The sequence below is a fragment of the Athene noctua genome, chromosome 22 (assembly GCF_965140245.1).
Source record: "Athene noctua chromosome 22, bAthNoc1.hap1.1, whole genome shotgun sequence".
NCBI lineage: Eukaryota > Metazoa > Chordata > Aves > Strigiformes > Strigidae > Athene > Athene noctua.
This window is the reverse complement of record NC_134058.1, coordinates 5,139,924-5,154,429: the sequence shown is the minus strand read 5'-3', so window position 1 is coordinate 5,154,429 and position 14,506 is coordinate 5,139,924. Positions and strand designations below refer to the sequence as shown.

At 37.4% G+C, this 14,506-nt stretch overlaps 1 protein-coding gene across 17 annotated transcripts in view; it reads right to left on the bottom strand.

The window, feature by feature from the left end:
* KIF1B (kinesin family member 1B) overlaps positions 1-14,506 on the bottom strand; it is a 96,411-nt gene that overhangs the window by 58,763 nt on the left and 23,142 nt on the right. For 8 of the 17 annotated variants that reach the window (XM_074925046.1, XM_074925048.1, XM_074925054.1 and 5 more), the window contains exons 4-14: positions 13,378-13,557; positions 11,221-11,286; positions 9,170-9,348; positions 8,291-8,402; positions 7,182-7,259; positions 6,878-6,943; positions 6,107-6,124; positions 4,524-4,599; positions 4,152-4,230; positions 3,465-3,607; positions 2,256-2,297 (exon numbers count right to left, since the gene is read on the bottom strand). In XM_074925046.1, coding sequence (XP_074781147.1) covers positions 2,256-2,297; positions 3,465-3,607; positions 4,152-4,230; positions 4,524-4,599; positions 6,107-6,124; positions 6,878-6,943; positions 7,182-7,259; positions 8,291-8,402; positions 9,170-9,348; positions 11,221-11,286; positions 13,378-13,557 — 1,039 coding nt within the window. The remainder of the gene's footprint in view (positions 1-2,255; positions 2,298-3,464; positions 3,608-4,151; positions 4,231-4,523; positions 4,600-6,106; positions 6,125-6,877; positions 6,944-7,181; positions 7,260-8,290; positions 8,403-9,169; positions 9,349-11,220; positions 11,287-13,377; positions 13,558-14,506) is intronic. The other 9 variants (XM_074925049.1, XM_074925051.1, XM_074925055.1 and 6 more) reach the window with 3 other exon arrangements.

Genomic DNA, 14,506 nt, shown 5'->3' with positions numbered 1-14,506 from the left:
TTAGATGGCAGTTCTGAAACAAATCTTTGAATATTAGTATCCATAACATAATAATAACTCAGTTCAGACCCTGAGGATTATTAGTAAGGACTGCATCATAAACCATTTTGATCAAAAAAATCTGAAAAAATGAATTACACAGCTGCCAAAAAATAGAACATCCTATTCCTAACTGAACACTGAACTGAGCACCATGGAGATGGGGAGCAGATTCAGTTCCTCATGAGTATTAGTGACATTGTGGGCTGAAGTCTGAACAGACACCACCCCTTAAACTCAGCAAAACATTCTCTTCCAGACTCCTTTAATCTAAAATGATGATTCAGTAAATCTTTATCACAGCAGTGGTTGTGCAGCTGAACCACCCAGACTACAAGGACAAAGAACTACTCCTCCTTAAATTCTCACAGGAGAGTATGTAAATCACCTGTCAGTCCATGACTGGGAGAAGAGAACACAAGTTCACAATAACATCATTATGTTACTTCGTGACCCTCATTATGGAAATCTAAGATGCCTGATCAGTGAAATATCTGATAAGGCTCTCATCCTTCAGAAGGTGCTTTAAAGCTTTTTAGTCTTAGTTTAGATGAGGAAGGCCTTAAAAAACCCCAAAATTTAATAAGGCAGCTTTTGTAGCCTGACAACCTGGAGGCCTGAAAGATGCCTCCTTGAAAGGCAGAAAACAAGAAACAGGTGTATGAATGATTTAAGAACAAATATCCAAAGGCAATTTATTTTAATCTAACAGCTTCTCAGATATGTCTGTAAACCATATCCTCAGAATAATCACACACCAAAAAAACCCTAAAATCTTCTAACATGGAAATATCAGACAGCTAAACAGCTCAGTTTTAATAATGTTGATAGTTTAAAATTCTATTTCAAAAACAAATCCTTTAAAATAAGTATCCTTAGGAAAGAAACAGGTCAAACCAGACCTTGCAAGTTATAAACAAGGGCTTCACACTTAGAAAAATGAGGTGCTCACCCAGACATTGCATAAATTTCCATATCCTCCTACACCTTCTCTACTCTTATCCCGAACAACTCTGCTATTGTCAGCCTTATGCCCTAGTTCACTCCACATTCAACCTGCTGTTTCAGCCTCATGAAACTGATGATTGCATCAAGTCAGTTTGAAAACCACCATCTGCAAATAGAGGAAGCAGGGGTGGGAGTTTAACAGAAGAAAAGCAGGTTAAGGAAAGGGAATGCCATCGGGATGAGGAAAGCAGGCATGACAGCAGCGAGGATGAAATCTCAAAAGGGCAATAGACACATGCACTCCTGAAGATAAAGGAAGTGGCACTTGCAATAGCTTTCACAGTTGCTGTGACCACAGAGAACCAAAACCCTCAACATCATGCACGCTTCTCCTGGAGGCTGCAGCTTTCACACAGATGACATATGCACACGCTGGAAGCAGCATCAGAACATAAGACAAGGCCAGGATGAGTCTTTACACGACCAGTAGCCTTAATTGTAGGAAATTTCAGACAGATCTCTTCCAGTTGATATTGTTTGAGTGAGGGTGAAGACGACTGACTGAAAGAGTTTAAAAAGTCTACCAACACAAAACTTACATAGAATACATGCCACTTGCAACGGACTACATGTATTTCCCTTTCATAAAAGCAAACAGTAGAACAGAAATAAAATGCTATTTGCTGACTGGTTTTAACCCTATTAAGTTAATCATCTGCAACCAAGTATTTGAGCTCAAATAAGAGACCTTCATCAGCATAAGATGTGCAATTTTTTTTTTTTTAAAGAGACTATACAAAGTAAATAATCTCAGTCTCCAGGAAGAACTGATAACATTTCATCTTGAGTTCATCAATTGACACATTTAAAACAAATACTTCTAGGTGGAAAAGAGACGTTAAAAGGCCAGGAAGCTAGGTGAGCAGAAGCCGTTTCAACTGAGTAACTTGAGAAAGATTTAAAAAAAGATTTTCTAGTTCAAATCTAAACTGTTAACTGTCATGAAAACAGACTAAGGAATCACCACTCTCCCTTCTATACTCTGCCAGAAAGAAAGCAATGAACATATGCTGCATTTTAAATTTTGCACTTTTTGACTGTCGACTCAATCTAAGAAATGCTGGTTAAGCTAGTTTCCATGAAACTGCATTGCATTCCACCGTGAGTGTTCTGTCTGGGATTTCCCTGTGAGAAATGCTGGCATGCAAAGCTCAGTTAAAAGCTGACCCAGAGAAAGCAGGTTAAAAAGAGAATCACACAATACACACATTTGCCTCCACTTCCAGAGTATTCATCTCCCATTGGATCAACTGAAAGGAAGCAGGAGGGAAAATACAAGAAGGATCAAAATTGAAGGTTCACTAGCCACAGAAAGGGAAGAGAATACTACTTGATGTTTAAAGAAACAAAACACAATTTTCAGTAACACACAGTATTTTCAGTTTTGATTTAGAACCAAAAACCACAGACTGTACCAAGCATGAAAACACCTGCATTTCATTGTCTTCTGGCCCCATTCTCTTGAAAACAAGCAAACAAAAAGGTAAACACACGTTACACATCTTTAAGCAGTCTGTGACTAAGTCAGGACTTCTGCTTCACAGGCAAATAAGCTCTGACAAATCAGAAACTGGTGCAACGTTTACTTTTTTTTTTTTTCCAAGTCAATGAATCTTTTAATCCACTGGAACTCATCCTGTGTTTCTATGGGCATCTCCTTCACTAGGAGTTAAATCACTGTTCATATTATAGAAGAATGTAGCAGCTAAAATTTTAGTTTATTTGCCTTGTTTGGAATGAGGACAAGCAAATAATTCAGGCACAAGTGTGTTCTGGTGCTTTAAGAGGTTGCTGGCAAAGCAAAACGGTACAATACTGCTCTGCCAACCTAACTCTAAACCTCACCCCAAGAGAATTCATTATTTATTCACAAGCAGCTGTTTGATAGCTAGTTATTTTGAGATGACAAATCGTTTGTCACTCGGGACTCTGTCCAACACGAATTAGCCATTGTTTTCCTTTCTGAGCAAGGATGGCATTGAAGCCAGGTATCAACTAATAACATTAACCCTTTAAGGTGGAAGAAAAGATGCTTATTTTTTGTATGAAATTAAGTTTCTATATCTCAACTATTCTTCTTTTATTGGCAGCCTAACAACAAGGCCTCCATAACCCACCACAGCAACTCCTGAATGTCTAAGTTCTATTACACAAAATCATTTCTACAGTAACAGGAAACTCGATGTCCATGTTTTAATTTGAGAGTTTGAAGGTGGCCTGTCAACACTACAGACGATCCTAGGATCAATTGTTTAAAGACAGAAGAGCCTACCATTTCTAAAACCACGTTCAAAATTTAGTATCAGCACTTACATTTAACTTCCAAAGTTTAAATGCCTTTTTCTTACAGGCCCAGCTCTCCCTCCTTGGTAAGAGAAACCCAGCTCAAGATGGTAAGGTCTGTTTAATCCACTTACTGTCAATAATATCTCCCAGCCCTTGGGCACGCAGGAGATCCTTAAGCCTTGTCACCTCCTCCTTCAGCTCACGCACCAGCTTGGCATTGGGATCTTCATTGATGACAGCATTGCATTTGATCTGTTTTGCACGATCAGCGTATCTAGAACCACACCAAAACAATGAAACCTTACAATGAACACAGAAATGCATATACACAACACAGGAATGCAGCAATATAGGAGACATTTAGCTTCCAGCTGTGTGTCAGAAGAGAATCCTGGATTATATTCAATCATTCATTTGAATTTCTATTTAATACAGGATATTGCTGCAAAACAGACAAGTCCTATTCAAGATGGATTAACAATATGTACAACAAACAACAAGTTTTCTCTTTTTTCTTTATTCAGCGCTTTGAAGCCTAAGCTTGAATAATATGCTCTATTTTAGGGACCACACTGGAAAAGAACATACAAAGAGAAGATGAGTTTGATTTTTCAAGTTAAGAGTTGGCCATAAATCCCTAGCTCTCTCTTCACATACAATAGATTGGTTTTCCTCTTTTGGGATAATTGAGTTCTTGCCAGTATAGTCTTCCTCCCCCCAGACTTTATCAAAATACAGTAACAGAAAGCTTTGAAAGATAGAATGTGGCTATTAGAGCCAACAGCTATCCATATCCCTCTCAGACAAAAAGAAAGTACCTTAAAGTGCTCAAAGTTTCATCGTAGTTTATGTCTGCCGGACTCAAAGCAGCAACCATCGCAGTTCTGGAGTTACCACCTATAATGAACAGGCAAGATTTTAGATTAACTAGAGTGTACAATTTAGGCACTAATTGCCTATAAAATATCAGTATTTTCAATAAAATATAGAATTCAACTATATTCTACATTACTAATGAACATTAAAAAAATCATAGGAGAGTTGCAACTTTAAAAAAAGGTGAAACTACATGGCTCAGATTTGACTACCAGAAATATTTAACCTCATGCTTGATATGAATTTAAGGTAGGTAAATTGAAAGCATTTAGTGAGAATTTCTTTTCATACTGGCACAGGCAAGTCAGCCATACCTAGATTTTCTCGAAGAAGCCATGTTAGTACAGAATCCCTGTATGGTATGAAGTCTGTCTTCTTCTTTTTTTTACTCTACAACGAAAGAACACACTACTGAAAAATAAGACACTGGATGGAAAATTAATATTTAAGACACAAAAATCATAGTATAGGTATTAAAAGAACCATGACAGCATACACATGCTATCTAAACAGGGGGCTTGCCCATCTCAGGTGTACAAGTCATTGCTGAGTTTGCTATTAGATAACATGCAACATATTCAGACATCTAAACAGATGATGATAAGCAGTTCACAGAACTCCCTTAATGCACTACCTTCAGAAAGGTTTTTCTGTGTAGGAAGAATATCTTCCTGACATTTAAATTCTGTGTTCTAACACCATTCCAAGAAAATTTAAGCAGTAAACCCTTACTCATTCATGGGAAGATTCACTTTTCCTTTCCTAGGAAAGTTACGTCTTTTCAGAGCAGTCAAAAGTGTATTAGTGGAGGCTGCACAGCTACAGAGATACAGGTGCACATGTGAAAAGACAACTATCCAAACTTCTGTGTTTCTGTAAGCAGTTATTAGGAAACTTGAGGACAGAATAGCTGAACACTTGAACACTGAAATTAGAAGTATGAGGAGAAGGGAGGTGGTTTGGGGGCATTTTGTGTGTTGCTTAGGTTTGGGGTTTTTTTTAAAAAGAAGAAAGATAAAATCTTTAGAGACTACTCAAACCAACGCACAAGGCCCAAGTAGCTAAGTACTTTGTCCCAAAATCAGTAGTGACAAATGTACATCTTCCCCAAAAGAGAAAAGGGCCTTCCCAGCACCTTTGGCAGACTTCCCGCCAAATTTCATTGTAAAGCCTTTCCCTAGCTTCTTTATTTGGTCTAAAAGAACAATGATTAACTTCAAAAGCTCCATAACAGAATGTGAGTCTTGGGTCATCCATTTACTTACACAGTTAGTAGGCAAACGTCTTGCTTCAAGAGATGTCAAAAGTTTAATTCCACACAACATTTAACACAGGATATGGCTTTGCAATAAAAGGCCCGATTATAATTTGTGTGAAACTCCTCTTAACACTCAAGAGGTGCTTAAAATGTGAGCGTTAGTCTTGCAATAGTTCAGTTGTCCCCTGCAAAAGGTGAATAACCTTACAATGGACAAGTAAAATTACTAAGGGCAGGTAAGAACCAGATGCTAAAGCTGAAATCTAGAATTGACTATAGCCTAGAATCTATCACTTGGGGTAAAGAAAAAAAAGTATTGTGAGTAGATGCATGAAAGCAAAGTTTTCCATACTAAAAGTAAATATTCCCAAGGTAAGTCATCAAATCAGGAGCAGGAATGTAATAGAACAATATTCCTAAATAGATACTTAAATGTGTAGTTTTCATTAATTTATCCCCCACCTAAAAACATTTTTAGTACTGATAATTTTCAGGCTTCATAACTATAATTTATAGTCACAGGAATTTCTCAAAGATCTGACATAAAAGATCCCTGTTCTTTGATTCCAAAGTGAAGAGAATAAAATCTTACACTCAGGAAGAAAAAGACAACATCCACTACTACTCAGACCATCATACCTTGTTAGTGCAGTTATCCTAAGTTGAAAGCAGTAAAGAAAGAGGAAGAAGATACAAGGTGAGCTTCTTAACAGAGCTTCAGATGCAATTTCCATGTTAGCCTGGACAGTATTTTATGTTCTTGAGAAGCGTAATGAATGTTTATAGTTTTCATGTAAAAAAACCCTAAAAAGCACTTAAGTATATTCAACCTGTCCAAGCTGTTGAGAACTCACTTTTAAAAAGAACAGCAATAATTTACCTGCTTTATTTTAAATAATAGTTGATTATAAAAGACAGGGTACTTTTCTAAACCTACATTATGTTTGGGTCAACATATGCTCACTCAACTCAACACATTAAATCTTGCCATTTCAAAAAAAAACCCCAGTGATAATCAAATTATTACACTGGTATTTCTAAAATTTTTAACAACTAAGCTGCAGTTGGTTTTCTAAAATTATTCTTTCAAATAAAAATAAAATTACTGCCCTGCAGAACCAAAAGCCTGTTACATGGACATATCTTCCACACAAACGTAGGCTTCTTTTGCAAGGTTTCTTCACAGCTAAATAAACCAATGCTTCAATCTATCAACAGATAAAGTTTCTACCAGTCTGCATCACATTCACAGAATACCATCAACACTGGTCACCTACTGAACTACACACACCTAGTTTGGCTGAGAACACTAGGCCAAGGACAGTGAAGGATTCTGCTGTACTCCATGGTTTTTACTGTCACAGTTTTACTAGCTACAGAAAGACTGTTGCAGGTAAATGTTGTACTTACCACTTCAGCCAGTGCTGAAATAACTTTGCCCAGAGTTGTGAGAGACTTGTTTATATTTGCTCCTTCCTGGGAAAACACAATCCAGTATTATATAGTAATTAAAATTGTTCAGCCATAAATCTCTGTAGACTAAATGAGCCAAATGTCACATCCATGATGAGGGAAAAAAAAAAAAAGTCTTCAGTTTTGCAGCTGTTTTTTCCATACTTATAATAGCAATCCTTTCTTTTCCTTATTATTTGTCAAGCAAAGACCTCACACGCTTGCGCACCCTTTCTTTCCCCACACATCAATGGCCCAGTACCTTTAATCGGGTTCCTTTGGCACCAGTTGAATCAGCCCGCTCACTCCCAGCTAGATCCACAAGGCTGATCTTGCTGACCTGAAGAGGGAAAGCACATTAACAACAAGAATTAGCTCTTGGTGAACTAGACTAAGAACAAAATATCAACGAATTCTATGACATGAGAAACACTCTCCTGTCTAAAACAAAAAAACCCCAAAAACTGATCACTGTAGTGTGCTTATAACTAAAGTCAAACAAAGTTTTCACAAGCAATTAGCTTGATGCTGTTATCTTATGGATAAGAAGTATCTGAATATGCTGTAAGTATCACTATACCTATAAAGAGAGAATGAGATCTCACATGAACAGAGCAGAACACGAGTCAAAATAAATCATTACTGCTACATATAACACAAGAACCTCAAAGGATGAGAAATTTAATGTTTCATCCTGACCACAGTGACACCAACAGTAAAGCACTGGCCTAACTAAAGAGTGCATGTCAATTAATGATAATTTTACAGGGTCTTAGGGGGGGCGGTGTGTGTGTGTGTCTTCAATACATCTATTTTTTCAGATCTGCCCACAGTGGTCAGTTCAGAAATGTGACCGTTACCTGTATTTCAGCTACATTGCATGCAGAGTCTCTATTTCAGTTCTAAAAGCCAGAAAACTGTTCCATGCTAAGCAGTGTGCCTCCTTTGTAACATGCAAATTCCAGGAAGTGTCTCAGTCTCACTCATCCCAATTTCTATGCCCTAACAAGGCAAGTCTTTTGCACTGACAAGCAAAACCTCAGAAGGTTTTGGGAACATGACTGGGGAGGATTGACATTTCATAGATTGCTTCCCACTGAACCTAGTCCTTAAGGCTATATTTTCCCTCACCTATATATTCTCCTTCTGCACATATTCACAATTTAGTTGGTTTTAGAATTACAATCAAACAAAATCCCACAAGAAATAAAAGGGCTGTCAAGGGACTCAGCAAGTTCAGCCTTAAGCAAACCACCAGAAAAAACAATTCTCATTTTCTCACTATACTGCCAATTGTCCAGTTTAAACCCGGCCATGGCTACATGGAAGATTGTGAAAAACAAGTCAGAACGCTGCTTATCTGTAACATACCTTCTCTGTGGAAAGATCAGTTTCTGTGTCATGTTTCTTCTGAGTAAAGACAATTGTAAACACAGCATGAGAGCGGCTGCTGGTTTCATTCATGTTGGTAGCTGCCACGGTCCTAAAATATGAACAGATATAGGCATGTTTAGAAAACAGTAGCCTCTATGCTGCAAGTACAACTACCTGCAGGGCTAAATGCAGCTGGAGAGGAACAAGACCAGAAGGCTGTAGAGTTGAATGTTCTGCCCTGTAACCAAGACCAAGCCACACCAAATATCATTAACAAACCCTTTGATTTTTTCCACTCCTGAATTACTCCCATCTTAATCACAGTTTAAACAGAGCTTCCTCAATCTATGTACTCAATAAGCTACTTCACAACACCCAAGAAAACACAAGCAGCATTTATGTCGGTCTTTCCCACACAGCGTTTATGTCAGTCTTTCCCACACATTGTTAAATGGAGCCTACAGCTGACAAGAAAACAACTACTAATGAACCGGAACCTAAAGCTAGAATGCCAACTTTAGTTCTGACCACTCGAATGAAAGAAAAGACTGTGTTCACACGTCTATTTATACCAATATAGTGATACAGTACATAACGAAGGCAGAACTAACATCTAGTATAATTATTTACATACCTCATGTCAAGCCATTACAAGCTTTAAATATCTATACAGCCATTTGCAGGGCTATTTCACCACACAAATCAATTTCAGCCTTTTAATAGCATCGATTGGCGCATATTTCAACAATAATCCTCATACATCATGAATTTTTTAAAAAGTGCCAATGCATCACAGAAGGTATTTTAAATTTGTTGCTATATGCCATTTATACCCACAACAGAAATAAAAACATGTAATGCGCCACCATCACTAACCTGGCTTTGTTCCCAGCATCCATGAGGTCTGCAATGTCTGTATAAGATGTGACTGCTAACTTGGACAGATCTTCCACATATGGTCCAAGCAGAGGATGTTCTCGTACCCGCAAATTCCCTTTGTTCTTCGGGTTCAACAAGTCTCTGACTCTCTCACAGTAAATCTCCATGTAACTCACCTGAAAGCAGGAATTTGCATGGACAATTTAGCATTTCTTAAGGCTTGCTCTGCAAGCAGCTCTGCAGCATTTCAGACTGCCACTTGTAGAAACTCCCTCAGTCCCCTACTGGAAAGCTGTTGGGGAGTCTCTAAATTCATTTAACAACTTGAGACAGGGGCAGAGGGAAAAAAGAGTCACTAGTCTCATGCGTCAGATCTCCAACGTAAGCTGCAGGCCCTGCATCCAGGTATAGATCCCTCAGCTATTTCAAAAAACATTGGTGTTTAAGAATTATACACTTGAGTTCACAATCATCCTAACAGCTTTATTATGACACAGCAGCAAAACTATTTTTCTAAAGAGGCAGACAAGAGAGATGGCAAAAGGAGTCTGCTTACAAGGAATCTCATGAATTTTAGAAGGGAAAAAAAATTATTTCTTTGTATGCAGAAGCAACTTTTGATTCTAAGCTGTACCCACGTCCTGCTATATTCAAGTCATCAGTACAATTATTCGAAGTACAGTAATCTTAAACCTGCACCCTTTGAAATACATTATAAAGCTAAGATTATTTTTAAATGCATTCTTTAATTTTTATGTTTTTCATGGTACTAGGCTTATGCCAGTCCAACAGGTACTTAGCAGCTGCAGCAGTCAAGATATTAAATATTAAAAGAGAAAGTAAGCTATTCACTTTCATTCTGTGGAGAGATTACAGATGTAAGCAGCGGTTTTAAAAATTTAAGGTCTCTTTTCTTCTAAGTGCAATTCAGAAAAATTAATTCCATATCGAAAACAGATCACATACCCTATTTATACGTTTTCATTACTATTTCTGCCTAGCTGTCTTCCCTTGTCTGTATATTTGTCAGATGGTCATTATTTTGTATTTCCATTATGAAAGAGATTATTTCTCTCTCTCACATGGACAAGTCTATGCTTGGAGACATAATCAAAACCATTAACAAGTACCAAATATAAAAAACATCATAAAAATGTGGGAATCTTCTCATTCACAAATCCTAAATATGATACTCCCATGGTATTCAAGCACTAAGACATCAAATGTTAATAAGATACAATTAAACAAGAAGTTAAAATAGACAGATTCAAAGCTACAGAACTAGTCAATTCCCAGTTCTGTAATTTAGAAGCAGTAATGACTGGAGTTCACTTTTATTAATAAAAATCACATTTGACTTCTACTGGCTTTTTTGTCCTCCTTTCTTTTGAAGCCTGCAATATATATGCAGGTCAAGCCATTAAAACTGATTAGGGGAAAAAACAGTAAAAGAAAGAAAAAAGCAGATGCTTTTATTTTTATTTTGGAGCAGGGCAAGGAGACAAGACAGAGAAAGAAATGCTGTAGTATGACAGCATAAGAAAACCACTTTCTAAACACAGCCCAACTTAAGTAAGGCTAATAATTAAGAAAAATTAAGTACTGACAAATTCCTTATGTATGCACAGCTTAAACAATTTTTTGTGTAAAGCAACCTTACTAACAGATGTCAGGTAAGACTGTGTGACCAAGCTATTCTAGACAAGTCCTCTACACATACAGGGTATAAATTATGACTGTAGTTACTGACAAGAAACATGTAAGTCTTCCATTCAGCAGTAAAAAAAAAAAAAAAAAATTCTGTAAATGCATGTTTAGGTTTCTCAGCCCATGATTTCTTTCAGAATTGCTACAAAGGTAAATGTATACAAATTTCCTTGTGGGGTAAAAAAAGTTCCAGAAAAGTTTTATTTACATTTGCCTCAAACATGAAACAGAGAAAAGACACAAAAAAAAAAATTTCAGAAGTCAGAATCTTAATAACGCAGCACCTAAGATCAGTTTGATGTCCAGCTCACTGATACTCTTTGATCCCTCACTGTACTCACCTCTACAGAATATGACATTTCTTCATTGCTGTTGTCATTGATTTTCTCAAACAGTTCCTCACATAGCTGGAAAGAGATTAAACACAAGTCAGAAGAATGCCATTAAATTAGCTTTAGAGTGAGGGCAGGAGAAGAAACTATTATATCAACCACATCAACCACATAACAGGCTCACTGAGAAGATACTTAATCTCAATTCTACATCACTGTCACCCAAACTTATTTTCTATAGTATCTCAACAACTGTTCTAAGTTTATCCAGTATTATTTTTCTGTACTATAAAATCAGAAAAAGCCTGTAATAACTAAAATGGAAAGTAATCATTTTAGAAAAGCATGATTAAAATCTTTATTTGTCCCCTAGTCTCATAAAAACAACAGTCTGTTTATTTGATGTGCTGAAGTCCCAAAATTCGGATTTAAATCAATAGACAGATATTATTTCAAAGTTTGGTAACGGTATCTTCATATGCGGGGTACTTTAAGTAGCAGCAGTTTACCACTTCAGGAGTGATTGTCTACAAGTAACTGAAATAAGAGACCTAAAATTAAGATAATAAAAGACAAAAAAAAAAACCACAGTGGGCAAGCCATGAATATATATTTGGAGGTTTAAAAGCATGGGTAGAGAGAGGAATTAAAGAGTAGAAAGAGGTTTCTTTAAACAGATATCTACAAGCCACTGTATGAAAAACAGATTTTGAAAGGACACACTGAAGTATTCAGTCAGCACATGGTTAAAGCATCAAAGTTTCACACCAGGGAGTGGCAGACAGGGAATTTTGCCAACACATAAGAATTTCATGTCAACAACCTGTATTACTTGGAACATGGCTGTGCTGTACCTTCTGTGTATGTGACAAGAAAGAGGACAGATTCAACAAGGTCTCCCTGAACAGATAAATCATGTTGTACCTTTATGAGAAAGCCTCCAATGAAATTGGAGGGAAATGATTTTGTTTTGGAACTGTAGTAGATAACAGGAGCATTATTAAATCTACAAGAGCATTATTAAGTTGGGTTTTTCTTAGGAAAACATTTAATTTGTATGTATTTGAGGTTTCAGAAGCACAAACAGGAATATCAAGATAACAGAAAAAAAAAAAAAACACTTCAGCACAAAGCTGCTGTTACAGATTTTCAGCTCGTCTCCCCTTTTACACTGCTACTTTTATAGTACTGTGATAAAAACAAAATGCTTAGCTATAACAATTCTGTCCATCACATCAGCTCTTTCAACATTATTTTAAGCTAATCACTTGCAACCTATTTCAGTACATATGCCCACGGTGTTAACAGGGAACAAAGCTCCGTGTTGTCCATTTCACACCTGTGGCACAGGGCCAACGTCTACTGCAAACCTGCAGCAGAATGAGGACTCAAGCTGTTCAGCATATTTACTTATTAAAACTGAAATCCAACCTCGGATTTCTATTTTGGGAATGGAGGAACACACTATCTTCCCACAAACTTGGGCCACCATCAGCGCCTACACACTGAGGAAGGTCTGCATTTAGATCAAGTGTCACACAACCAACTGCTATAGAATGCTACATTCATGATGATGGCATAAATTCTTGCCAGCCAAAATGTCTTGGGGGGTGTACCTCAACTTCTTCAAATTCCACAGCAAATGTCAAAAAAGAATTTCAAGGGGGGAAAGTAACACTGGGCTGTGCTCAGCTACCATAAATATTTTTTCCCAATATTTTGATATGTCTTCAATTCTTACCAAGATATAATACTCAATTTTTAGCTTAGGGAAACTTGTTTCCACATAAAGTTTGTGGCATGCTCATCAGTAATACCACCTTTCAAATTCCTGCTGAATATAAAGTGCTTAAGTGTTGTCCCAGCTAAAGTCAGAGAGGAAGACAAGAAACCTCATGAATAGAACATCTTGATTTACTAGTTTATTGGGGAAGTGGAGAAATTGGTTGTAGGAAAAATATACAGAATGTATAGTATAATTTAAAAAAAAAAAAAGTAACAGAGGGAAAATTACTTATAATGCTCTTTCCTCAGTAGACTTCTTTCACTCCAGAAGTAAGCTGTAGTTCTCTGTTAACTCTTATTGCAATATAAAAAGAGCATATAAGGAAGCATGTGTCTGAACATGCTATAAAGAACAAACCCCCTTTCCGGGTTCTGTCCTACCTGGGGGATTATGCCTGCTTGGCTCTCCTCCTGCTTGCCCATCATAGTGTAGGATTTCCCAGCGCCGGTTTGTCCATAGGCAAAAATGCATACATTGTAGCCCTCAAAGGCATGCAGCAACATCTCCTTCCCAATGTCATTGTACACACGGCTCTGAGACGCAAAGCAGGGATCTTCAGGCTGAAAAGACATGAAAACAGCATAAATAGAGTCTTATCCTAGCATTCAAGTAACATTTCAAAAAGCAACTGTTTGGGTTTTTTCTGCTTCTAACTTGTGGGTCAGACTCTTAGGAAGAGGCAAATATAGCACATTTTTACACACAGCTTTTTCCCAAGGCAGTACCAGCTGGAGAAGAACAACAGTAACACTTGCAGAAGCACTCTATCAATGCTGAGAAAACGATCTGCACAAAGAAACCAACCAATTCTGTTTGGTGAACACTGTTGACACTACTGGAAAAGTTGCATACAAGATCAAAGACAAGTGAGGTTCAGGGTGTTTGGGAGGAGGGAGGTGGAAGGGAGAAAATCAAAAGTAGGATTCGGAGAGCCAATACAAATGAACAAAAGGCTGGAAGCTACAAAAGTCTCACAGTGGCTGGTCTTGACAAAGACTCTGGTAGCAGGGGGAAAAGAGAAGCAGAAGTTGCTTAAGGTTTGGGGTTAAAAGAGTGTAAAGGAATCGATAAAATGACCATGTTTTTCTTGCAGCTGTCTGATTCCACTGTCTAATACAATCCAGGTTTCTATTTACAACCTCACTGGTGACTACAGAATCCCTAAGCATGTTAATACATATTTCAAATTAGCAAGTACCTGAACTAGTGAAGGACAATGTATCAGAACATTCTTCCATGGCTAAACTCAAGGTTAGCAATAAAACTGAAACATAACATTGAATTAACAAAAAAAAAAGCTACTTTGAAACAAAAACTCTACAGCAGATGCATCCAGTGACAGAGATCTGTATAAGGACAAAGCAAGTTATCTTCAAACGCTCGACTGAAGTTGGTTACACTTTGAAAAGAGGCACTGCTGCACATGCAATGAAAAAAATGACAAGTTAAAGATGGCAAAAAGAATACACTTGCCAGAACTCAAGGCAAGTACAGAACCCGTTCCAAACG